The 24,720-nt window shown below is 47.4% G+C and overlaps 1 protein-coding gene across 5 annotated transcripts; it reads left to right on the top strand.

The window, feature by feature from the left end:
* Positions 1–13,566: 13,566 nt before the first annotated feature.
* Positions 13,567–24,613, top strand: TMEM219 (transmembrane protein 219). Of its 5 annotated transcripts, none has more exons than XM_003778601.5 (6): positions 13,567–13,687; positions 14,659–14,857; positions 14,957–15,146; positions 19,589–19,818; positions 22,957–23,127; positions 24,515–24,613. In XM_003778601.5, the coding sequence occupies exons 2-5, from the start codon at positions 14,693–14,695 to the stop codon at positions 23,092–23,094; spliced, it is 723 nt and encodes a 240-aa protein (XP_003778649.1). In that variant the 5' UTR covers positions 13,567–13,687; positions 14,659–14,692; the 3' UTR covers positions 23,095–23,127; positions 24,515–24,613. The 5 variants fall into 5 exon arrangements, with proteins under 5 accessions (XP_003778649.1, XP_009248895.1, XP_009248896.1 ...); XM_009250620.4 differs by having other exon boundaries at positions 14,656–14,857; XM_009250621.4 differs by having other exon boundaries at positions 13,636–13,739.
* Positions 24,614–24,720: the final 107 nt, after the last annotated feature.

Below are 24,720 nucleotides of genomic sequence, written 5' to 3'. Positions count from 1 at the left end.
ACTGCTTTTTAATTTGGTTCCCTTTATGTCTTATTATACTATCCCTTGAAATGTTGTAGTTATTGGTTTTTTATTGGTTCATTGTTTAGCTTTTCTACTTAAGAGTAGTTGGCTGGGCGCGGTGGTTCATGCTTGTAATCCCAGCACTTTGGGAGGCCTAGGTGGGCAGATCACCTGAGTTCGGGAGTTCGAGACCAGCCTGACCAACACGGAGAAACCCTGTCTCTACTAAAAATACAAAATTAGCTGGGTGTGGTGATGCATGCCTATAATCCCAGCTACTTGGAAGACTGAGTCAGGAGAATCTCTTGAACCCGGGAGGAGGAGGTTGCAGTGAGTCGAGATCGCACCATTGCACTCCAGCCTGGGCAACAAGAGTGAAACTCCATCTCAAAAAAAAAAAAAAACAGATAATGGTAGTTTATATACCAAAATTACAGTGTTATAATATTCTGTATTTTTCTGTGTGCTCAAATGATTTCTTATTGCTCATGAACATCCTTTTCTTTCAGATTAAGAACTCTCCTTAGCATTTCTTGTAGGACAGGTCTGGTGTTGGTGAAACCCTTCATTTTCGTTTGTCTGGGCAAGTCTTTATTTATCCTTCACGTTTGAAGAATATTTTTACCAGACATACTATTCTAGGGTAATTTTTTTTTTCTTTTAGCACTTTCAATATGTCATGCCATTGTTTCCTGGCCTGTAAGGTTCCCACTGAAAAGTCTGCTGCCAGATGGGAATTGGAGCTCCATTGTGTGTTTTTTTGTTTGTTGTTTGTTTGTTTGTTTTGAGATGGAGTCTCGCTCTGTCGCCCAGGCTGGAGTGCAGTGGCGCGATCTCAGCTTACTGCAACCTTCATCTCCCAGGTTCAAGCAATTCTCCTGCCTCAGCCTCCTGAGTAACTGGGACTACAGACATGCACCAGTACACGTGTGTGTGTGTGTGTGTGTGTGTGTGTGTGTGTGTGTGTATTTTTAGTAGAGACGGGGTTTCACCATGTTGCTCAGGCTGGTCTCAAACTCCTGACCTCAAATGACCTGCCTGCTTCGGCCTCCCAAAGTGCTGGGATTACAGGTGTGAGCCACTGCACCCAGCCTCCATTTTATGTTATTTGGTTCTTTCCTCTTGCTGCTTTTAGGATCCTTTATCCTTGACATTTGAGAGTTTGATTATTAAGCACCTTGAGGTAGTCTTCTTTGGGCTAAATCTGCTTGGTGTTCTATAACCTTGTACTTGAATGTTGATATCTTTCTCTAGGTTTTAGAAGTTTTCTGTTATTATTCCTTGAATAAACTTTCTACCCCTATCTCTTTTTCTACCTCCTCTGGTAAGGCTAATAACTCTTAGATTTACCCTTTTGAGGCTATTTTCTAGATCTTGTAGGTATTTTTCATTATTTTATATTTTTTTCTTTTGTCTCTTCTGCCTATATATTTTCAAATAGCCTGTCTTCAAGCTCATTAATTCTTTCTTTTGCTTGATCAATTCTGCTATTAAGGGACTCTAATGCATTCTTCTTTTTTTTCTTTTTCTTTTCTTTTCTTTTTTTTTTTTTTTGAGACGGAGTCTCACTCTGTTGCCCAGGCTGAGGTGCAGTGGCGAAATCTCGGCTCACTGCAACTTCCGCCTCCCAGGCTCAGGTGATTCTCCTGCCTCAGTCTCCTGAGTAGCTGGGATTATGGGTGCACACCACCACGCCCGGCTAATTTTTGTATTTTTAGTAGAGACGGGGTTTCACCATGTTGGCCAGGCTGGTTGCGAACTTCTGACCTCAGGTGATCCACCCACCTCAGCCTCCCAAAGTGCTGGGATTACAGGCGTGAGCCACCGCGCCTTCTAATGCATTCTTTAGTATGTCAATTGCATTTTCCAACTCTAGAATTTCTGCTTATTTTTAGTTATTTCAATCTCTTTGTTAAATTTATCTGATAGAATTCTGAATTCCTTCTCTGTGTTATTGTGAATTTCTTTGAGTTTCCTCAAAACATCTTTTTTGAATTCTCTGTCTGAAAAGTCCCATCTGTGTTTCTCCAGGATTAGTCCCTGGTGGCTTCTTTGGTTCATTTGGTGAGGTCATGTTTTCCTGGATGGTCTTGATGCTTGTCGATGTTCATCAGTGTCTGCACATTGAAGAGTTAGGTATTTATTGTAGTCTTTGCAGTCTGGGCTTGTTTGTGCCCATCTTTTTTGGGAAGGCTTTCCAGGTATCCAAAAAGACTTGAGCTCCAAGCCCAATAACACTGTGGTTCTTGTGAACTCATATAAGTATCACCTTGGTGGTCCTAGATAAGATCCAGAAGAATTCTCTGATTACTAGGCAGAGACTCTTGTTCTCTTTCCTTACTGTCTCCCAAATAAATGGAGTCTTTGTCTCTTTGCTGAGCTTCGTGGAGCTAGGGGTGGGGTGATGCAAGCCTTCTTATGACCACCACCATTGGGACTGTGCTGGGTCATACCTGAAGCCAGCACAGCAGTGGGTCTCACCCAAGGCCCACTGTGACCACTACCCAAATACCATCTATGTTCACTCAAGGCCCTAGGGCTCTACAATCAGCAGCTGGGGCCACCAGTCTGATTTCTCTCTTTCCCTTCAGGGCAGCGAGTTCCCCCAGGCCCTGGGAGGGTCCAGAGATACTGTCTGGGAGCCAGGGATTAGAGTCAAAAACCTTAGAAATCTACCTGGTGTTCTATTCTACTGCAGCTAAGCTGGGACTCAAACCACAACACAAAGTGCCTCCCACTCTACCTTCCCCTTTCCATGGACAGAGGAGCCTCTCCCAGTGGCCACCACCACCACTGGCCCGCAGAGAGTTCTGAATACTCACTCAAAGCCCAAGGCCTCTTCAAGTCAACTTGTGGTGAATGCTGTCAGGCCTGAGACTCACCCTTTAGGACAGTGGGTCCCCCTATGGCCCACAGCAGGTCCAAAAATGTTGTCCAAGAGCTTAGGTCTGGACTCGGGGACCCCAAAAATCTGCTTGGTATTCTACCCCACCGTGGCCGAGCTGGTATCTAAGGTGCAAGACAAAGTTCCCTTTACTTTTCTCTCTGCTTTTGTCAAGCAGTAGTCTTTCACCAGAGCCACCACAGCTGGTAATGTGCTGGGCCTTACCTGAAGCCAGCGCAACTCAGACTCTTATCCAAGGTCCACAGACACTACCTGGGTATCGCTGTTGGCTATTCAGGGACCAAGGGCTCCTTAGTCAGCAGGTGATAAGCCCTTCCAGGACTGCGTCCTTCCCTTCAGGACAGGAGGCTCCCTTCTGGCCCAGCGCATGTCTAAAAATGTCATCCAGGAGCTAGGGCCTGGAATGAGGGCCTCATGACTGCCTGGTGCTCTGTCCTATTGTGGCTGATCTGGTATCCAAGATGCAAGACAAAGTCCTCTTTACTCTTTGCTTTCCTCTCCTCAAGCAGAAGGAAGGAGTTACTTTCGTTGCTGTGAGCTATGCCGCCTGGGATTGCGGGAAGGGTGGTGCATGCACTCCTTTAGCTGCCCCAACTACTGTCTAGCTAGGTCATGTGCCATCCTAGTCCACTGGCTCTAAGGCCAGCCCAGCACTAGGACTTGCCTAGAAGTTGCAGTCCTTGTATCCTAAAATGCCTTTCAAATTTACCTAGGACCCCAGAGCACTTTAGCCTGCAGTGTCAAGGCTTGCCGCAACTTGAGTTCTGACCACTAGGATGGGCAATTCCCCTGTGGTTCAGGCTGATACAAATGCTCCCTCCTTGGGCAGGCAACTGGCTGAGGCCAGCATGGCTTTGCTCTCCACTGTGACAGGGCAGCACTGAGTTCACTGGCAAGTCCCTCAGTTCAATGCCAAGTCCCCCAGTCCATGTGCTCTCTCTCCTCCAAGTGCACAGTTTCTCTCTGTGCCACGCAGCTACTGCTAGGGGGTTGGGGAGGGGTGGTGTCAGTGATTCAAGACAGTCTTTCCTGGATGGGCGCGGTGGCTCACACCTGTAATCCCAACACTTTGGGAGGCCAAGGCAGGCGGATCACTTGAGGTCAGGAGTCACTTGAGGTCAGATCACTTGAGGTCAGGCCAACATGGTGAAATCTCATCTCACTGAAAATACAAAAACTCGCCGGGCGTGGTGGCACATGCCTGTAGTCCCAGCTACTAGGGAGGCTGAGGCAGGAGAATCGCTTGAACCCAGGAGGCAGAGGTTTCAGTGAGCCGAGACTGCACCATTGCACTCCAGCCTAGGCGACAGAGGGAGACTCCATCTCAAAAAAAAAAAAAAAAAAAAAAAAAAAGGCTGTCTTTCCTACCCTCTTCAGTGCCTCTTTCAGTGATATGAAGTTAAAATCAGCTACTGTGACCACTCACCTGATTTTTGGTTCTTATGATGGTTCTGAGGAGGCTTCTATTCTGCCATCTTGCTCTGACCTCCCACTACATAGTGTTTCGTTTGTTTGTTTTTGCTACTCACTGTCACCTAGGCTGGAGTGCAGTGGCCAAATCTGGGCTCACTACAACCTCTGTCTCCCAGGTTCAAGCAATTCTCGTGCCTCAGCCTCCTGAGTACCTGGGATTACAGGCGCTTGCCCCCACTCCGGCTAAATTTTTGTATTTTTAGACGGGGGTCTCACCATGTTGCCCAGGATGGTCTTGAACTCCTGGCCTCAAGCGATCCTCCCGCCTCAGCCTCCCAAAGTGCTGGGATTACAGGCATGAGCCACCACACTTGGCCCCCCTACAGTTTTTGCTTGGTTGGTTGTTTGTTTGAGACAGAGTCTAGCTCTGTCCCCCAGGCTGGAGTGCAGCAGCGAAATCTTGGCTCACTGCAACCTCCGCCTCCTGGGTTCAAGCAATTCTCCTGCCTCAGCCTACCGAGTAGCTGGGATTATAAGCGCTTGCCACCTGGCTAGTTTTTGTATTTTTAGTAGAGATGGGGTTTCGCCATGTTGACCAGGCTGGTCTCCAACTCCTGACCTCAGGCGATCCACCCACCTTGGCCTCCCAAAGTGCTGGGATTACAGGCGTGAGCCACTGCAGCCAGCCCCTACATTGTTTTGATTATGATAGCTTTGTAGTAAGTTTTAAAATCAGGAAATTGAGTCCTTCAACTTTTTTTCAAGACCGTTTTGGTATTCAAGGTCCCTTGAGATTCTGTATGAATTTTAGGATGGGTTTTTCTGTTCCACTGCACTCCAGCCTGGGCGACAGAGTGAGACTCTGTCTCAAAAAAAAAAAAAAAAAAAAACCATCATTGGGATTTGATATGATTTGTTAGGAATTTGCATTGAAACTGCAGATCGCTTTGGGTAGTATTGCCATCTTAACACTATTAAGTCCTTCAATCCATGAATGTGGGATGTTTTCTCTTTTGGGGGTCTTCTTTAATTTATTTCAGCAGTATATTGTAATTTTCAGTGTACAAATCTTTGAGCTCCTTGGTTAAATTTCTTTCTGAGTATTTTATTCTTTTGATGCTATTGCAAAGGAAATTATTATTTAAATTTCCTTTTCAAATTGTTTGCTGCAAGTGTATACAATCTGGGTTGATTTTATGTCCTGCAACTTTGCTGAACTTAATTCTAAAATTTTTGTGTGGATTTCTTATGATTTTCTATATATAATTATATAATCTGTGAAAAGAGATCATTTTACTTCTTCCTTTCCAATTTGGAAGTCTTTTATTTCTTCTTGGCGAATTGCTTTGCCTAGAACTTCTAGTACTATGTTGAATAGAAGTGGTGAGAGCAGGCATCCTTGTCTTATTCCTGGTCTGAGGGTACAAGCTTTCAGTCTTTCCCTGTAGAGTATGATGTTAGCTGTGGTTTATGGCCTTTATCATTTTGAGGACGTTCCTGTCTATTTCTAGTGTATGGAGTGTTTTAATCATGAAAGGGTGTTGGCCAGGCGCGGTGGCTCACTCACGCCTGTAATCCCAGCACTTTGGGAGGCCGAGGCGGGCAGATCACCTGAGGTCAGAAGTTCGAGACCAGCCTGACCAACATGGAGAAACCCCCGTTTCTACTGAAATACAAAAAAATTAGCCGGGCGTGGTGGCGCTTCCCTATAATCCCAGCTACTCCAGAGGCTGAGGCAGGAGAATTGCTTGAACCTGGGAGGCAGAGGCTGTGGTGAGCCGAAATCACGCCATTGCACTCCAGCCTGGGCAACAAGAGCGAAACTCCATCTCAAAATAAATAAATAAATAAAATCATGAAAGGGTGTTCATTTTTTCAAAGCCTTTTCTGCATCAATTGAGATGACCATGTGTTTTCTCCCCGGTTCATTCTATTAATGTGGTGTATTACATTGATTTTTTTTTTTTTTAAGACAGAGTCTTGCTCTGTTGCCCAGGCTGGAGTGCAGTGGCTTGATCTCAGCTCACTGCAACCTCTGCCTCCCGGGTTCAAGTGATTCTCTTGCCTCAGCCTCCCAAGTAACTGGTATTATAGGCACCTGCCATCATGCATGGCTAATTTTTGTATTTTTAGTAGAGACGGGGTTTCACCATGTTGGCCAGGCTTGTCTCAAACTCCTGACCTCAGGTGGTCTGGCTGCCTCGGCCTCCCAAAGTGCTGGGATTACAGGTGTGAGCCACTGCACCCAGCCACACTTTGCATATTTTGAAGTGCATCTATTTACTTAGCATTCGTGACTTGAATAATTTCACCAAATGAATAATTTTGGGTAGTTTGAAATTCATTCTTCCAATTGTTACACCTTGTTTGGTGTTTGTAATAAACACATAAAGGTAAAAAAAAAACAGTTTTTCTGTATTCTGCCAATCATACTTTTATATAATAAATCATCCATTTTTTTCCCATAAAAAAAAGAAAGTTATTGCTTAATGTTACAGAATTTCTGTTTGGAGTGATGAAAAAGTTTTGGAAATAGTGGTGACAGTTGCACAAAATTGTGAATATAATTAATACCACTGAACTGTGCACTTAAAAATAGCTAAAATGGCCAGGTGCAGTGGCTCACGTCTGTAATCCCAGCACTTCGGGAGGCCAAGGCGGGTGGATCACCTGAGGTCAGGAGTTCAAGACCAACCTGGCCAATATGATGAAACCTTGTCTCTACTAAAAATACAAAAAATTAGCCAGGTGTGGTGGCAGACGCCTATAATCCCAGTTACTTGGGAGGCTGAGGCAGGAGAATCACTTGAACTCAGGAAGTGAAGGTTGCAGTGAGCCAAGATTGCACCATTGCATTCCAGCCTGGGCAACAGAGCGAGACTCTGTCTCAAAACAAAACAAAACAAAACAAAAAAAAGCTAAAATGGCAAGTTTTATATTATATATGTTGTTTACCACACACACATGCACACACACACACAAAACACTAAGAAAAAAATCAGGTAGATCCTCTTGTAACAACACTTACAGTCTATTAAGTGAATCTGGGCATTTTAAAGAAAAAAATAACTATTTTTGGTTACGGAATCAGGATAGTAGTTGCCTATGGACACGGGCAGTGGGGACTGACTAGAAAGGGAAGGGAAGGAAGTTCTTGGAGTGCTGGAAGTGTTTTATGTCTTGATTGGGGTGTTTAGATAGGCATTACATTTGTCAAAACTCATGAAATTTTATACTTTAAGACCTGTGCATTTCACTCTATGTAAATTTTACCTTAGTAAAAAACAAAACAGGCTGGGCATGGTGGCTCATGCCTGTAATCCCAGCACTTTGGGAAGCCGAGGCGGGTGGGTAACTTGAAGTCACGAGTTCGAGACCAGCCTGCCAACATGGTGAAACCCCGTCTCTACTAAAAATACAAAATAAATTAGCTGGGTGCGGTGGCAAGTGCCTGTAATCCCAGCTACTTAGGAGGTTGAGGCAGGAGAATCACTTGAACCTGGGAGCTGGAGGTTTCAGTGAACTGAGATGGACCCACTGCACTCCAGCCTAGGCGACAGAGTGAGACTCCATCTCAAAACAAAACAAAACAAAAAACATTAGCAACTTCTAATCCCTTGATGGTTTATATATACTGCAGTGATTTTCTCCCACTTCTCACTCACGTGGGATCTTATCATACAGAGGTTTTAAATTTTAAATAATTAAATTTATCAGCCTTCTTCATTTATGGTTTCTATATTTGTATGTCTTGCTTCAGAAAGTATCTCTTATTCCAGGTAATCATATTATCCTATTTTTAAATTCTATTTTGGAATAAGTATTTCTTATTCCAGGCAATCATATTATTCTATTTTTTTTCTATATTTTTATTGTTCTTTCCTGTGTGGGACATGTAGCTGGTGGGCTAGCTGGAGACCATAGGCAAGTTTGCTAACATTGCTAAGTCTTGGTTTTCTCATCCATAAAATAGGGATAATAATTTGTTTTGTTACTGACATGATTCGATAAAGTAATATTTATTTGTTTATGTATTTATTTTAGAGACAGGGTCTTACTCTGTTACCTAGGCTGAAGTGCAGTGGCAATCTCGATTCACTGCAGCTCAAGTGATCCTTCTGCCTCAGCCTCCAGAGTGGCTGGGACTACAGGTGCATGCCCCCATGCCCAGCTAACTTAAAAATTTTTGGGGGCTGGGCGTGGTGGTTCACACCTGCAATCCCAGCACTTTGGGAGGCCGAAGAGGAATTAAGAGGTCAGGAATTCGAGACCAACCTGGCCAAGATGGTGAAACCCCGTCTCTACTGAAAATACAAAAATTAGCCGGGCGTGGTGGCAGGCACCTGCAGTCCCAGCAGGAGGCTGAGGTAGGAAAATCGCTTGAACCCGGGAAGGCGGAGGTGGCAGTGAGCCAAGATTGCGCCATTGCATTCCAGCCTGGGCTACAAGAGTGAAACTCCATCTTAAAAAAAAAAAAAAAAGCCAGGCGCGGTGGCTCACGCCTGTAATCCCAGCACTTTGGGAGGCCAAGGCGGGCAGATCACGAGGTCAGGAGATCGAGACCACCCTGGCTAACACGGTGAAACCCTGTCTCTACTAAAAAATACAAAAAATTAGCTGGGCGTGGTGGCGGGCGCCTGTAGTCTCAGCTACTTGGGAGGCTGAGGCAGGAGAATGGTGTGAACCCACGAGGCGGAGCTCGCAGTGAGCAGAGATCACACCACTGCACTCCAGCCTGGGCGACAGAGTGAGACTCCATCTCAAAAAAAAAATTTTTTTTGGCCAGGCACGATGTGTCACACCTGTAATCCCAGCAGTTAGGGAGGCCAAGGCAGGTGGATCACTTGAGGTCAGGAGTTCGAGACCAGCCTGGCCAACATGGTGAAACCCTGTCTCTACTAAAAATACAAAAATTATCCGGGCATGGTGGCATGCCTCTGTAATCCCAGCTACTCAGGAGACTGAGGCAGGAGAATCGCTTGAACCCAGGAGTTGGAGGTTGCAGTGAGCCGAGATCACGCCACTTCACTCCAGTCTGGGCGACAGAGCAAGACTCCATCTCAAAAAAAAAAGTCTAGATGGGGCCGGGCAGGGTGGCTCACACCTGTAATTCCAGCACTTTGGGAGTCTAAGGTGGGTGGATGGCTTGAGCTCAGGAGTTCGATACCAGACTGCACAACATGGTGAGACCCCATCTCTACTAAAAATAAAAAATAAAAAAAAAATAGCTTGGCATGGTGGTGCACACTTGTGGTCCCAGCTACTTGGGCGGATGAGGTGGGAGGATTGCTTGAGCATGGTGGGGAGGGAGGTTGCACTGAGCCAAGATTGCACCACTGCCCTCCAGCCTGGGTGACAGACCAAGACCCTGTCTCAAAAAAAAAAGAAACAAAAAAAAAAGGTGGGGCTCACTGGCTCACACCTGTAATCCCAGCACTTTGGGAAGCTAAGGTGGATGGATCACTTGAGGTCAGGAGTTCGAGACCAGCCTGGACGACATGGCAAAACCCTGTCTCTACTAAAAATACAAAAAAAATTAGCTGGGCCTGGTGACGCACGCCTGTAGTCCCAGCCACTAGGGAGGCTAAGGCAGGACAATTGTTTGAACCCAGGAGGCAGAGGTTGCCGTGAGCTGAGATCGCGCCACTGCACTCCAGCCTGGGCAACCAGAGTGAAACTCTGCCTCCAAAAAAAAAAAAAAAAGAAGAAGAAGAAAAAAGGTTTAGGCAAACATGCACTTTTCTTGTTGCTTTTTTTTTTTTTTTTTTTCGAGATGGAGTTTTGCTCTTGTTGTCCAGGCTGGAGTGCAATGGCGTGATCTTGGCTCACCGCAACCTCTGCCTCCCAGGTTCAAGCGATTTTCTTGCCTCAGCCTCCCAAGTAGCTGGGATTACAGGCATATGCCACCACGCCCAAATAATTTTGTATTTTTAGTAGAGATGGGGTTTCTCCATGTTGGTCAGACTAGTCTTGAACTCCCGACCTCAGGTGATCCTCCTGCCTCGGCCTCCCAAAGTGCTGGGATTACAGGCATGAGCCACTGCGCCCAGCCTGAACATGCCAGATTGTAGTTCCAGGAGGCCAGAGATCATGAATACTTTGTCCATCACTATATTCCCAGCCCACAGAATACACAGCCTGGCGGCCAACAGATGCTTATTGAATGAACGAGCCTCAACAGGGCTTTCTCATTCCCACATGCCATGCTGTGGTCAGGCTTAAATCATAACCCAATTTCTGCCACCTAATATATGTATGACCTTGGTTAAATTAAACTAGCAGTCCCAACCTTTTTGGCAGTGGGGACAAGTTTCATGGAAGATAATTTTTCCACCGGGGGAGGAAAGGTTTCGTGATGATTCAAGCACATGACATTTATTTTGCACTTTATTTCTATTATTATTACATTATAAGGTATAATAAAATAATTATACAACTCATCATAAAGTAGAATCAGTGGGATCCCTGAGTTTGTTTTCCTGCAACTAGATAGTCCCATCTGATGTTGATGGGAGACAGTGAGAGATCATCAGGCATTAGATTCTCATAAGAAGCAACCTAGTTCCCTCACATGCGCAGTTCACAATAGGATTCATGCTCCTATGATAATCTAATGCTGCTACTGATCTGACAGGAAACAGAGCTGAGGCGGTAACACAGGCAATGGGGAACAGCTGTAAATACAGATGAAGCTTCTATCACCAGCCATTCACTTCCTGCTGTGCGGGTCAGTTCCTAACAGGTCACGGACTGGTACTGGCCCCACGGCCCAAGGGTTGGGGACCCCTGACTTAAACTAAGGGCCAGCTTTCCAGAATAACATCCACTTTGAGGGCTTGTTGAGTGGATTAAGTCAAAATGTTGGTATACTTGGCCAGGTGTGGTGGTGCACACCTGTAATCCCAGCACTTCGGGAGTCTGAGGCGGGTGGATCACCTGAGGTCAGGAATTTGAGACCAGCCTGGCCAACATGATGAAACCCCATCTCTACTGAAAATACAAAAAATTAGGCCGGGCGCAGTGGCTCACGCCTGTAATCCCAGTACTTTGGGAAGCCGAGGTGGGTAGATCATTTGAGGTCAGGAGTTTGAGATCAGCCTGGCCAATATGGTAAAACCCTGTCTCTACTAATAAATAAAAAAATTAGCTAGGTGATAGTGGCGTGCGCCTGTAATCCCAGTTACTTAGGAGGCTGAGGCAGGAGAATCCCTTGAGCCTGAGAGGCGGAGGTTGAGGTGAGCTGAGATTGGGCTGTTGTTGAGTTGTAGGAGTTCTTTATATATTGTAGATATCAACCCCTTATCAGATATATGATTTGATATTTCCTCTCATTCTGTTGGTTGCCTTTTCACTGTCCTTTCCTTTTTTTGTTTTTATTTTTGTTTTTGGGGGGTGGAGTTTTGATCTTTTGCCCAGGCTGGAGTGAAGTGGTGCAATCTCAGCTCACTGCAACCTCCACTCCCCAGGTTCAAGTGATTGTCCAGCCTTAGCCTCCCGAGTAGCTGGGATTATAGGCGCCCGGCACCATGCCTGGCTAATTTTGTACTTTTAGTAGAGATGGGGTTTCATCATGTTGGCCAGGCTGGTCTCAAACTCCTGACCTCAGGTGATCCACCCACCTCGGCCTCCCAAAGTGCTAGGATTACAGGCTTGAGCCACCATGCCCAGCCTATTGTGTCCTTCGATGCACAGAAAAGACTCTTTTCTCTGAATGGCCACAGCACCCTTGTCAAAAATCATTTGACTAGTCAGGGCGCGGTGGCTCAGGCCTATAATCCCAGCACTTTGGGAGGCCGAGGCGGGAGGACTGCTTGAGGTCAGGAGTTCGAGACATGCCTGGGCAACATGGCAAATGGGAAAACCCCATCTCTACACACAACGCAAAAGTTAGCTGGGCATGGTGGGTAGCGTGTGACTACCGGCTGTCTCAACTACCCAGGACGCTGAGGCTGGAGATCTCTTGAGCCCAAGACGTCCAGGCTGCAGTGAGCTTTGATTGTGCCACTGAACTCCAGTCTGGGCGATCACAGAGCAAGGCTCTGTCAAAAAAAAAAAAAAAAAAAAAAAAAAAAAAAAAAAAAAAATCGGCCGGGTGCGGTGATTCACGCTTGTAATCCCAGCACTTTGGGGGTCCGATGCGGGCAGACCACGAGGTCAAAGATCGAGACCATCCTGGCCAACATGGTGAAACTTCGTCTTTACTAAAAACACAAAAATTAGCTGGGCGTGGTGGCGCGCGCCTGTAGTCCCAGCTACTCGGAAGGCTGAGGCAGGAGAATCACTTGAACCCGGGAGGTGGAGGTTGCAGTGAGTCGAGATCGCGCCACTGCACTCCAGCCGGGCGACAGACTGAGACCCTGTCTCAAAAAAAAAAAAAAATCATTTGTATATGCGACGGTTTTGTGCCACAAACTTTTGTGGCTGTTGATACAAACGACATGGTCTCTGCCTTAAGGAAGCCATAGTCGAATTAAATAGATTCCGTTTCAAGTAGCATCTGTCCTGTGTGCTCAGTGGGGACTGGGCCCATGTTTTCCCACATTTTACCCTTTAAGCTTCTGATCCAACGGGTGAGATAGATAGGATGATCCTGTTTAGCAGAGGGGTAAGCTTAGTCCCCTGAGAGCGCGGCTATGGCTTATGCGAGGGTACTGACAGTCAGGATTTGAACCCAAAGCTCCTGGTTCCATGTGTCATGCTACCTCCGGTCAGATGTTCTCACCTCCAAAACTTAGGCAGAAGTGAACTGAGATGCTCTCTACTGCGCAACTCTTCAGCTCCAGCATCCTATACATTAAGAAGTCACTAAAAGCCAGGGTCCACGAGAAAGGTGCAGACATTAAGCATGATCGGGGTGCACAGAAAGGCGGAGCCCGAAACACCACTCCCAGCCCCAGTGGACAGACTCCTAAAGTGGCAGCCCTGCAACTCTGAGCGGATGCCGAGTAGTCACCGGGAACCCGGGCGCGGCTGGGCTGTGCTATTGGCGCGGGTGGGGGACGCACGGCCCAAAAATGCCGGCGACAAGCTTCTGGGGCAGTTCTCGCCAGTCTCTCTGGAGGGAGCCTGTGGGCTTCTGCGACGTTTCTCGCACTTGCTCCCTGGCCTTGCTCCCGTTTCCACCCCTCCCCCGGAGGTTTTCCTTCCCGGTGGCCCCTTCCTTGGGTATCCCTTTGGTACGCCCCCACCCTGGCAGGGAGCTGCGAGGCAGGCGCCCGCGTGGCCACTGCGCATGCGGACCCGGCCGCGGGGCGGGGCCGCGCGAGGAGGAGGGTCGGGGACTGAAGCACGGAGCACGGACCCCGCCCCCTCGCGGCCCCGCGCGTGACGTCACGGGGGGCGCCGGCCTCCGCCCGGCCCAGAAGGGTAAGAGCGAGCGGCTGGCGGATCCGACGCCCGAGACCGGGAGGGGACGAAGGTGTTGCAATCGTTCGGGGCGGGGGCTTTCCGGGGAGGGGGTGCTCAGGTGCACCAGCGGCCGCGGACCCTCAGGCTCTGCCCTCCCCTCCCTTTAAACCCCTTCCAGCCGGACGGGAGGCGGGGCAGGGCTGAGCATTTGTGACACCTGCATTTCCGTGGCTCCCTCCTTCTCCCCCGACCCCTGTTTATCTCTTCGCCTTCCAGAAGTTCTTTTCCATCAGGCCGTCGCACCTTGCGTGGGAAGGAGCACCCCACTTGGAAGCAGGAGGCGGGGTTCAGACCTTGGCCCTACCCCTCGTATGTTAAAGTCCGCGAGCCTCAGTTTCCCTCACAGTATTTTTTGCCTCGCCTTACCCGGTTTTGAGGATCTGTACGAGAAAGAGAAAGGAAGTGGACATTTGTTGAATTCCTGCATGGCCAAATACCACGCAGACTGCTTCATCCGCCACGTTTAATCCTTATTACTTGGTGTTCTCAGAACTCCCATTTTATGGATTCTTAAACTCACAGAGTCAGTGAATAACAGAAAGGGATTCAGATCTAGCCGTTTAACTGCACAGTGGAGTTCTTCTCCAGAGTCTTGTCTGGGCTCTGGCTGGAACTATTCCTCAGCCAAACCCTCGCCCCACAACAGTGCTTCTGTTTCTCCAGCTGAGAAGTCTCCCTTTCAGGTTCCTTCTTCCAGCACGGAGTACCCTGCTCTGCCTCCACTTAGATTACTTCAGAAATGAAATGCAGCAAATATTTATCCAGCAGTGCAGGGAGATGAACTTTTGGAGTTGGGAACCTTGGATTCTTGTTCTGGCTCTGCCACTTACTGTGTGGCCTTGGGAAGTCCCTTGTCTTCTCTGAGCTTTCTTTTCTCTTTGCGTAAAAGAGGTGCTCTTGTCCCATTCTCCCTCCCTGTCTTCCAGCAGGCTCTCCCCGGAGGCTCAGCCCCCTCTGCTCCCCATGGGCAACTGCCAGGCAGGGCACAACCTGCACCTGTGTCTGGCCCACCACCCACCTCTGGTCTGTGCCACTTTGATCCTGCTGCTCCTTGGCCTCTCTGGCCTGGGCCTTGGCAGCTTCCTCCTCACCCACAGGACTGGCCTGCGCAGCCCTGACATCCCCCAGGTAAGTTCCACATCGCCGTACCCGCTCTTCCTTCCAACCTAGACAGGCTTTTGCTGCTAATCTCATCTCACCCGTCTCCCACCATTCTTTTGCTCACAGGACTGGGTCTCTTTTTTGAGATCTTTTGGCCAGCTGACCCTGTGTCCCAGGAATGGGACAGTCACAGGGAAGTGGCGAGGGTCTCACGTCGTGGGCTTACTGACCACCTTGAACTTCGGAGATGGTCCAGACAGGAACAAGACCCGGACATTCCAGGCCACAGTCCTGGGAAGTCAGATGGGATTGAAAGGTGAGATCAGAGACTGGCTGTGGTGGCTCATGCCTGTAATCCCAACACTTTGGGAGGCCAAGATAGGTGGATCATTTGAGGTCAGGAGTTCGCGACCAGCCTGGCCAACATGATGAAACCCCGTCTCTACTAAAAATACAAAAATTAGCCAGGCATGGTGGCAGGCGCCTCTAATCCCAACTACTTGGGAGGCTGAGGAAGGAGGATCGCTTGAACCCAGGAGACGGAGGTTGCAGTGAACCGAGATCGCACGATTGCACTCCAGCCTGGGTGACAGAGCGAGACTCTCTCTCAAAAAAAAAAAAAAAACGACCAGGTGCGGTGGCTCATGACTGTAATCCCAGCACTTTGGGAGTCCGAGAAGGGCAGATCACGAGGTTAGGAGTTCGAGACCAGCCTGGCCAACATGGTGAAACCCCGTCTCTACTAGAAATACAAAAATTAAGCGGGTGGGCTGGTCACGGTGGCTCAAAGCGGTAATCACAGCAGTTTGGGAGGCTGAGGCAGGCAGATCACAAGGTCAGGAGTTCGAGTCCAGCCTGACCAACATGGTGAAACCCCATCTCTATTAAAAATACAAAAATTAGCCGGGCATGGTTGCATGTGCCTGTAATCCCAGCTACTCAGGAGGCTGAGGCAGGAGAATCACTTGAACCCGGGAGGCGGAGGTTGCAGTGAGCCGAGATCGTACCACTGCACTCCAGCCTAGGCAACAGAGCAAAACTCGGTCTCAAAAAAAAATTAGCCAGGCTTGGTGGTGCGCGCCTGTAGTCCCAGCTACTTGGGAGGCTGAGGCAGGAGAATTGCTTGAACCCGGTAGGTGGAGGTTGCGGTGAGCCAAGATCGTGCCACTGCACTCCAGCCTGGGAGACAGAGCAAGACTCCGTCTCAAACAAACAAACAAAAATACAAAAATTAGCCAGGTGTGGTGGCAGGCGCCTGTAGTCCCAGCTACTTGGGAGGCTGAGGCAGGAGAATCGCTTGAACCCGGGAGGCGGAGGGTGCAATAAGCAGAGATCACACCACTGCACTCTTGCACTCTAGCCTGGGCAACGAGAGAGACTCTGTCCCAACCCCCCCCCCCGCCCCCCCCCCCAACGGCCGCCAAAAAAAAAAAGTAAGGTGAGATCACAGAGGACTGTGGGGTTGGGTATCAGAACACTCAGGGGTGGGCCCTGCCTCTGACCTCACCAATGATGACCTTGGGCACATCCCTGGACTTTAGTCACTTCTGTGATTAGGGCTTTCAGTGAACATGCTGCCAACAGGGTAGGTTTTCTATGACTGCTTTCTTCCTCTGCCAGTTCTGATGTTCTTTGAGTCTGTCCTTGGAGGTAGGATGAAATGGGCTAGGTTTGACCTAATGTTTTCTCATCCTTTAGCCACCTCCTCCTAGAGACCCCTTTTTCCTTAGCATAGTTCTGTATGCCACAAAGGATGCAGAAAAAAATTAGACACCATCAATTTCCAAAGAGCTATAGTCTTCTGGGAAAATGACAAGCGATAGAGAGAATGTGAAAATGTCAGTGGATGCCAATAATCCCTGTGTGACATTTGTCCTTATCTAAAATCTGCTAAGATAAAGAGGGATGGAAGAGGGTAGTATTTTCTGACTTCTGAGGTCCTTTACAACACTATCATTCTAACATTCTCCTATGAGTATATATGTGTTGGGGGAGTGGGTCTCTGCATGTCCAGGTGTACATGTATGTTAACAAAAATAAGGAATGTGTCTGATATATGCAGACTTGGGACAATTCTTTCCCATTCTTTTTACTTTTAAATAGATATATAATAGTTTTATTGAGATATGATTCATGTACCATACAATTCACCCATTGAAAGTGTACAGTTAGGGCCGGATGTGGTGGCTCATGCCTGTAATCCAAGCACTTTGGGAGGCCAAGGCAGGCAGATTGCTTGAGCACAGGTGTTCGAGACCAGCCTGGACAACATGGCAAGACTCTGTCTCTACTAAAAATAAAAATAAAAAAAAATAGCCGGGCATGGTGGTGCACGTCTGTGGTCCCAGCTACTCGGGAGGCTAAGGTGGGAGGATTCCTTATCCCTGGGAGGCAGGGCTTGCAGTAAGCATTCTCCTGCCTCAGCCGCCTGAGTAGCTGGGATTACAGGTGCTCACCATCACGCCCAGCTAATTCCCACCCCCCCCACAAGGAGTCTTGCTCTGTCACCCAGACTGGAGGGCAGTGGTGCGATCTCAGCTCACTGGAACCTCTGCCTCCCAGTTTCAAGAGATTCTCCTGCCTCAGCCTCCCAAGTAGCTGGGATTACAGGCACATGGCGCCATGTCCAGCTAATTTTTGTATTTTTAGTAGAGATGGGGTTTCACCATGTTGGCCAGGCTGGTCTTGAACTCCTGACCTCATGATCCACCCGCCTTGGCCTCCCAAAGTGCTGGGATTACAGGTGTGAGCCACTGCGCCTGGCCAATTTTTGTATTTTTTATGGAGATGGGGTCTCACTATGTTGCCCAGGCTAGTTTCAAACTACTGGGCTCAAGTGATCCTCCTGCCTCGCCTCCCAAAGTGCTGGGATTACAGGCATGAGCTACCGGGTCTGGCCTATTACCCAATTGTTTTAATTTATTTTCTCTTGATTGCTAGTAAGGTTGAGCCTCTTCTTATGGTTTATTGTCTGTTTTCATGTTGTCTGTGAATTACCTGTTTGTTTCCTTTGTTCTTTTTTCTTTTAAGTTATTTGTCTTTTTCTTCTTGATTTGTAGAAGGTCTTTATTCTGGATAGTAAACCTTTTGTCATTTAAATATATTATAGGTATTTTCAATATGTTACTTGTTTTTTTAACTTATCTTTCATTGCATAGGAGTCTTTAATTTTTATGAGGTTAGGTTTATCACTCTTGTCCTTTATTAAGACTTTTAGGTTTTGTGTCTTTCATAGGAAGGCCTTCCTCATTTTAAAATTAGAAAATATTCTGGCCAGGCGTGGTGGCTCATTGCTATAATCCCAGCCTTTGGGAGGCTGAGGCAGGTGGATCACCTGAGGTCAGGAGTTCAAGACTGGCCTGGCCAACATGATGAAACCCCATCTCTACTAAAAATACAAAAAATTAGCCAGGCATGGTGGTGGGCGCCTGTAATCCCAGCTACTCGCATGGCTGAGGCAGGAGAATTGCTTAAACCTAGGAGGTGGAGGTTGCAGTGAGCCGAGATCGCACCACTGCACTCCAGCCTGGGCAACAAGAGTGAAATTCTGTCTCAAAAATAATAAAATAAAATAAAATAAAATATTCTGTATTTTCTTTAAATACTTAAGTTTTTTTTTAGTTTGTATAGTTCTTTAATACATCTGAACTTTATTTTATAAGATAACAGTTTGACGCTATGTTTTTTTCTACATGGAAATTTTCCCAAGGCCATTTACTGAGGCCATCCTTTCCCCACTAATTTAAAATAGGGTGAGAACCTTTTAATGGATTTTGGTACCAAGTGAGAAACTGCTTTCTTAAAAAGAATGAACTAGTTTATGCAAACTGACATGGGCAATGTGTATCTGCCCATTTCACTGCAGCCTTGCGAGTATTAGTATGGTTGTTGTATTGATTGTAATTTAAGTTAATTTAAATTACAACTTAATTTGTGTTTATATTGATACAAAGTTATTTTCATTTCTCAGTGATATAAATAATGGTATATGGAATACTTTATTGAATAGAATCAATGCCAAAACACCTGGTATTATAGAAAGCCTTAAAAAATGAATAGGGCCAGGCATGGTGGTTCATGCCTGGAATCCCAACATTTTGGGAGGTCAGGGTAGCAGGATGGCTTGAGCCCAGGAGTTTGAGTCCAGCCCGGACAATACAGTGATACCCTGTCTCTACAAAAAATTGTTTTTAAATTAGCCAGGTGGGTGGCACATGCTTGTAGCCCTACCTACTCAGGAGACTGAGGTGGGAGGATCACTTGAGCCCAGGAGGTTGAGGCTCCAGTGAGCTGGGATCATGCCACTACACTGCAACCTGCACGACAAAGTGAGACCCCATCTCAAAAAAATAAAGACAGAAAATACAAGAAAAGGGCTGGGTACGGTGGCTCACGCCTGTAATCCCAGCACTTTGGGAGGCCAGGGCGGGCAGATCACAAGGTCAGGAGATCGAGACCATCCTGGCTACCACAGTGAAACCCAGTCTCTACTAAAAATACAAAAAATTAGCTGGGCATGGTGGCGGGCGCCTGTAGTCCCAGCTACTTGGGAGGCTGAGGCAGGAGAATGGCGTGAACCCGGGAGGCGGAGCTTGCAGTGAGCGGAGATCGCGTCACTGCACTCCAGCCTGGGTGATAGAGCGAGACTCCATCTCAAAAAAAGAAAAAAAAAAAGAAAATACAAGAAAAGATGCGTGAAGACAGAAGCTCCCGCGTCACCTCTCATTTTCTTCCATTTCTCTTCTGTGCCTTTCACAGGATCTTCTGCAGGACAACTGGTCCTTATCACAGCCAGGGTGACCACAGAAAGGACTGCAGAAACCTGCCTGTATTTTAGTGCTGTTCCAGGAATCCTACCCTCCAGCCAGCCACCCATATCCTGCTCAGAGGAGGGGGCTGGAAATGCCACCCTGAGCCCTAGAATGGGTGAGGAATGTGTTAGTGTCTGGAGCCATGAAGGCCTTGTGCTGACCAAGCTGCTCACCTCGGTAAGAGCCTCAGATGGGTCACCAGGGTTTTGTAGACTGCCTGCTGACTGCTGTATCTTGAAGGTCCCTGGAAACAATTCTACCTTGTAGAAAAAGCACAGGTTTTATAACCCTGCCTTGGGGGCTGTGTGACTTAGAACAAGTGTCTAAACATCTCTGAGTGTCAGCTTCCTCATCTGTAAAACAGAAAACATGACCCTATCTCTTAATTCCATCAAATAAGGATTAAATGAGAATGACTGTGAAGTGTCCAGCACAATGCCTGGGACATAGAGATTTGATAAGTGACAGCTATTATTGTTTACTATTGTCTTTAAAACATTCTACCTCAAAGGAGTTCAGAAGATATAATAAGAGGCAAATGGGCTAATTGCTATTAGAGAGATGTGAGCAAAGTGTTATGCAAACACAGAGTAAGGAGCCATTAACCCTAACTTGAACATTTATGGAGAGTGCTTCACAGAGAAGGTGGCATTTACCAAAGAGCATTGTGTACAGCAGTTTATAATGCACAGAGTGCTCTCAGCATTCATTAATTCATTTGATCTTAAAATAGCCTTTTGAGGTAGGTGTTATTATCCCATTTTACAGATGAGGAAACAGGTTTAGAGAAAGGGAATGAATTGCTGAAGGCCACCCAACTGGTTAAGTGGCAGAGCCAGGGTTGCAACCCACACCTTCTGTCAGGTCAGGATGATCCTTGAAGAATGAGGAAGATTTGGACAGGGACTGCAGTAGAGGAAGTTCAGGAGAGGGGGAGGTACACTCCAGGCAAAGGCACCAGCATTCGCATAGTCCTAGAGATTGAAAAGTGTTCAGCCAGTTGTCACATCTGTAATCCCAGCACTTTGGGAGGCCGAAGCAAGGAGAATGCCTGAGGCCAGGAGTTCCAGACCAGCCTGGAGAACATAGCAAGACCTCGTTTCTTTTTTGCCTTTTTTTTTTTTTTTTGAGACAGAGTCTCGCTCTGTCACCCAGGCTGGAGTGCATTGGCACAATCTCGGCTCACTGCAAGCTCCACCTCACAGGTTCACGCCATTCTTCTGCCTCAGGCTCCTGAGTAGCTGGGATTACAGGCGCCTGCCACCATGCCCGGCTAATTTTTGTATTTTTAGTAGAGACAGGGTTTCACCTTGTTAGCTAGGATGATCTCAATCTCCTGACCTCGTGATCTGCCCACCTCGGCCTCCCAAAGTGCTGGGATTACAGGTGTGAGCCACTGCGCCCAGCGACCCCATTTCTTAAAAAAATTTTTTTTTTTAATTAGCAGGGTGTGGTGGTACACACCTATAATCCCAGCTACTCAGGAGGCTGAGGTGGGAGGATCCTTTGATCCCAGGAGTTTGAGGCTGCAGTGAGCCATGATTGTACCACTGCACTCCAGCCTGGGTGCCAGAGCGAGACCCTGTCTCAAGAAGAAAAAAAAAAGAAAGTGTTCAGCCTTTGGGAGCACTCCATGTTGAGAGGCTTAGGAAGGAGAAAAGTCAAGAGAGACCACAGGGGTCTGATGGAGAGGCTCTGCGAATGCAGGATAGAGGGCTATGACCTGATGCTGAAGGCTGTGGGGGCCACTGAGGAGTTTTAAGGAGGAGAGAGACGTGCGTCCCTGGTGCTGGGTGGAGGAAAATGGCTGAGTGGAGGAGAGCCATCAGTCAGGAGGCTGCTGTACACTCCACTCTCACATTTGAAAATACCCCATGAGGCGCGGTGGCTCACGCCTGTAATCCCAGCACTTTGGGAGGCCAAGGCAGGCGGATCACTTGAGGTCAGGAGTTCAAGACTAGCCTGGCCAACATGGTGAAACCCCATCTCTACTAAAAATTTAAAAATTAACTGGATGTTGTTGCGGGTGTCTGTAATCCCAGCTACTCAGGAGGCTGAGGCAGGAGAATCTCCGGAACCTGGGAGGCAGAGGTTGTAGTGAGCTGAGATCATGCCACTGCACTCCAGCCTGGGCAACAGAGTGAGACTCCATCTCAAATAAAGACAAAAAGAAAAGACCCCATGAGGAGCGCAACCTGGGACTGGTTTCCAGATCCAGCACTGCTTGCACTTTTTTATTTTTATTTTTTGAGATGGAGTCTTGCTCTGTTGCCCAGGCTGAAGTGCAGTGGCACAATCTTGGCTCATTGCAAGCTCTGCCTCCCAGGTTCATGCCATTCTCCTGCCTCAGCCTCCCAAGTAGCTGGGACTACAGGCGCCCGCCACCATGCCTGGCTAATTTTTTGTATTTTTAGTAGAGATAGGGTTTCACTGTGTTAGCCAGGATGGTCTCAAATCTCCTGACCTCGTGATCCACCCGCCTCAGCCTCCCAAAGTGCTGGGATTACAGGCATGAGCCACTGCGCTCGGCCGCTTATACATCTTTAAACTGTGGATCATAATGAAGTTTCCTATCTCATGGAGTTATGATGGGGGTTCAGGTTGATAATTGGGCAAGAAAGTAGTTTTTAAACCATCAAGACAAATGTTCGAGCCTGATCAACATGGTGAAACCCCATCTCTACAAAAAACACACAAAAAATTAGCTGGGCGTGGTGGCACACACCTGTGGTCCTAGCTACTCAGGAGGCTGAGGTGGGAAGATCGTTGGAGCCCAGGAGGCGGAGGTTGCAGTGAGCCGAGATTGCACCACTGCATTCCAGCCTGAGTGACAGAGTGAGACCCTGTCTCAAAAAAAAAAAAAAAAAAAAAAAATGTCAGGCGCAGTGGCTCACACCTGTAATCCCAGCACTTTGGGAGGCCGAGGCGGGTGGATCATGAGGTCAGGAGATCAAGACCATCCTGGCTAACACGATGAAACCTCGTCTCTACTAAAAATACAAAAAATGAGCCAGGCGTAGTGGCAGGTGCCTGTAGTCCCAGCTACTTGGGAGGCTGAGGCAGGAGAATGGTGTGAACCCAGGAGGCGGAGCTTGCAGTGAGCCGAGATTGCGCCACTGCACTCTAGCCTGGGCAACAGAGCAAGACTCCATCTCAAAAAAAAAAAAAAGACAAATGTCAGCTTATATGAAAATAATATTTTCCCTTCAGTTGCTCCCTAGATGTGGATAGCCCTCTCCCTCATGGAGGCTCCTTCTATAGCCCTTGGACTGGATTAAGATGTCCTCCTCCTCCCCTCCCTGTACCCCTCCCTAGGAGGAGCTGGCTCTGTGTGGCTCCAGGCTGCTGGTCTTGGGCTCCTTCCTGCTTCTCTTCTGTGGCCTTCTCTGCTGTGTCACTGCTATGTGCTTCCACCCGCGCCGGGAGTCCCACTGGTCTAGAACCCGGCTCTGAGGGCACTGGCCTAGTTCCCGACTTGTTTCTCAGGTGAGGTTCTTTGCTCCAGTCCTTCGGGAGCAGGGAATGGGGTGGGGGTGGGGGTTGTAACTGGGGTAGAGCAGATCCTTGGACTTTTCCTCAAAGACTGCTGCTTCTGAGTCCCCGAGAACCTCTTCAACCACAGCTCTCCCTTAGGGACTAGGAACAATTTGACACCGTCAGCATTCAATATTTTTCTAATTACTTTAACTTTTTTATTATAAAATATTTAACACTTATGTAGAAAAGTCCAATAGCATAAAAGGACAGCTTGGCAAATTATTATAAAGTGGATACTTATAAATACCACTGAGGGAAGGAGTAGAATATTACCATCAGTCCAGAAACCCCCCATGGTCCCTTCCTTCCTGACAATGCCCTCTCTCTACCTAGAAATAACTACTGTCCTGCTTTATAATGTATTGCCACGTATGTATTCCTAAATAATATAGTTTGGTTTTACTTATTTTTGAACCTATGTAGACAGAATCACACACATTCTTTTGTGGCTGACTTCTTTCAAGCAACATTGTGATTTTAAGACTCACCCATAACTAGTTCACATCCAAGCATTTGGGTAACAATGGTGAGTTAAGAGGGTTCACATTTGATGATTCATCCTGGATATGAACCATGTTTGTCTTGCTTTTGTCCTGAAATTCTGATACCCAGTTTTATGATGGAAATTTTGTAAAATTCAACTTGAATCGCTCAGAAGAGTCTAATTGACGATACCCATTTACTGGGGACATAGTATGTGCCCAAGAACTTGACATGCACCTTCTGTCTTCCATTTAGTCATCGTTACCTTTAGAAAAAGCTGATTCTGTTAACAAGATCTTTGGAGGGAATCAGCTTCACAAACGTAGCAGTGGGTGGGGGTCATGTTGGTTAACTAGTTCACATGTCAGCTCACTAAAGGAAAAAATATTTCTGCAAAAAATCTTCACTTGTAAGAGGGGGGTGCATGAAATTTGAGAGCCATGTGTTATGCATCCAGCTCTTGAACTGGTCTCAGCTTCAGCTGGCTGCGGTGCCCTAGGAAGTTACTATGAGAAAAGTGGAAATAGTTGAGGCCCAGGGAACTGATCGGGCCAGAGGAACTGGAAGCTCAAGATCAACTCTGCTTATTTTGCTGATGGCTGGGCCTAAATGCCCCAACCACCTACTTGGGACAGGAAATGACAGGACCCTCTCAACCTTGGACTGGGGAAAGGAGGGCTTCCCGGCTCCTAGTAGACCCCGGGGTCCTGAGGCTACCTTAGTTGGGATTAAATGCCTGTATTGGTCTCTAGCTGTCACTCCCTCTGCTCCTTCCTCAATTTCTGCACACATCTCAGAGCTTCCTCTAGCAGCTCCTCGACCTGTTTTGTTGTTTTATTTTCTTTCTCCCCAGGTGTGAATCAACTTCTTGGGCCTTGGCTCTGAGTTGGAAAATGTTTTAGAAAAAGCGAAGAGCTGGAATGTGGGGGAAAATAAAAAGCTTTTTTGCTCAGTGGCGTGTATGGTGTTTATTGGGGGTTGGATTGAGGTGAGGATTTTAGGGTAGGCAGGCTTAGAAGTTTTGGGGGACTCTTTCCTGTTGACTCTCTAGTTTGGACA

The sequence above is a fragment of the Pongo abelii genome, chromosome 18 (assembly GCF_028885655.2).
Source record: "Pongo abelii isolate AG06213 chromosome 18, NHGRI_mPonAbe1-v2.0_pri, whole genome shotgun sequence".
Taxonomy (NCBI): Eukaryota; Metazoa; Chordata; class Mammalia; order Primates; family Hominidae; genus Pongo; species Pongo abelii.
Note: the sequence above shows the minus strand (reverse complement) of the source record. Positions and strands in the feature narration are given on the sequence as shown.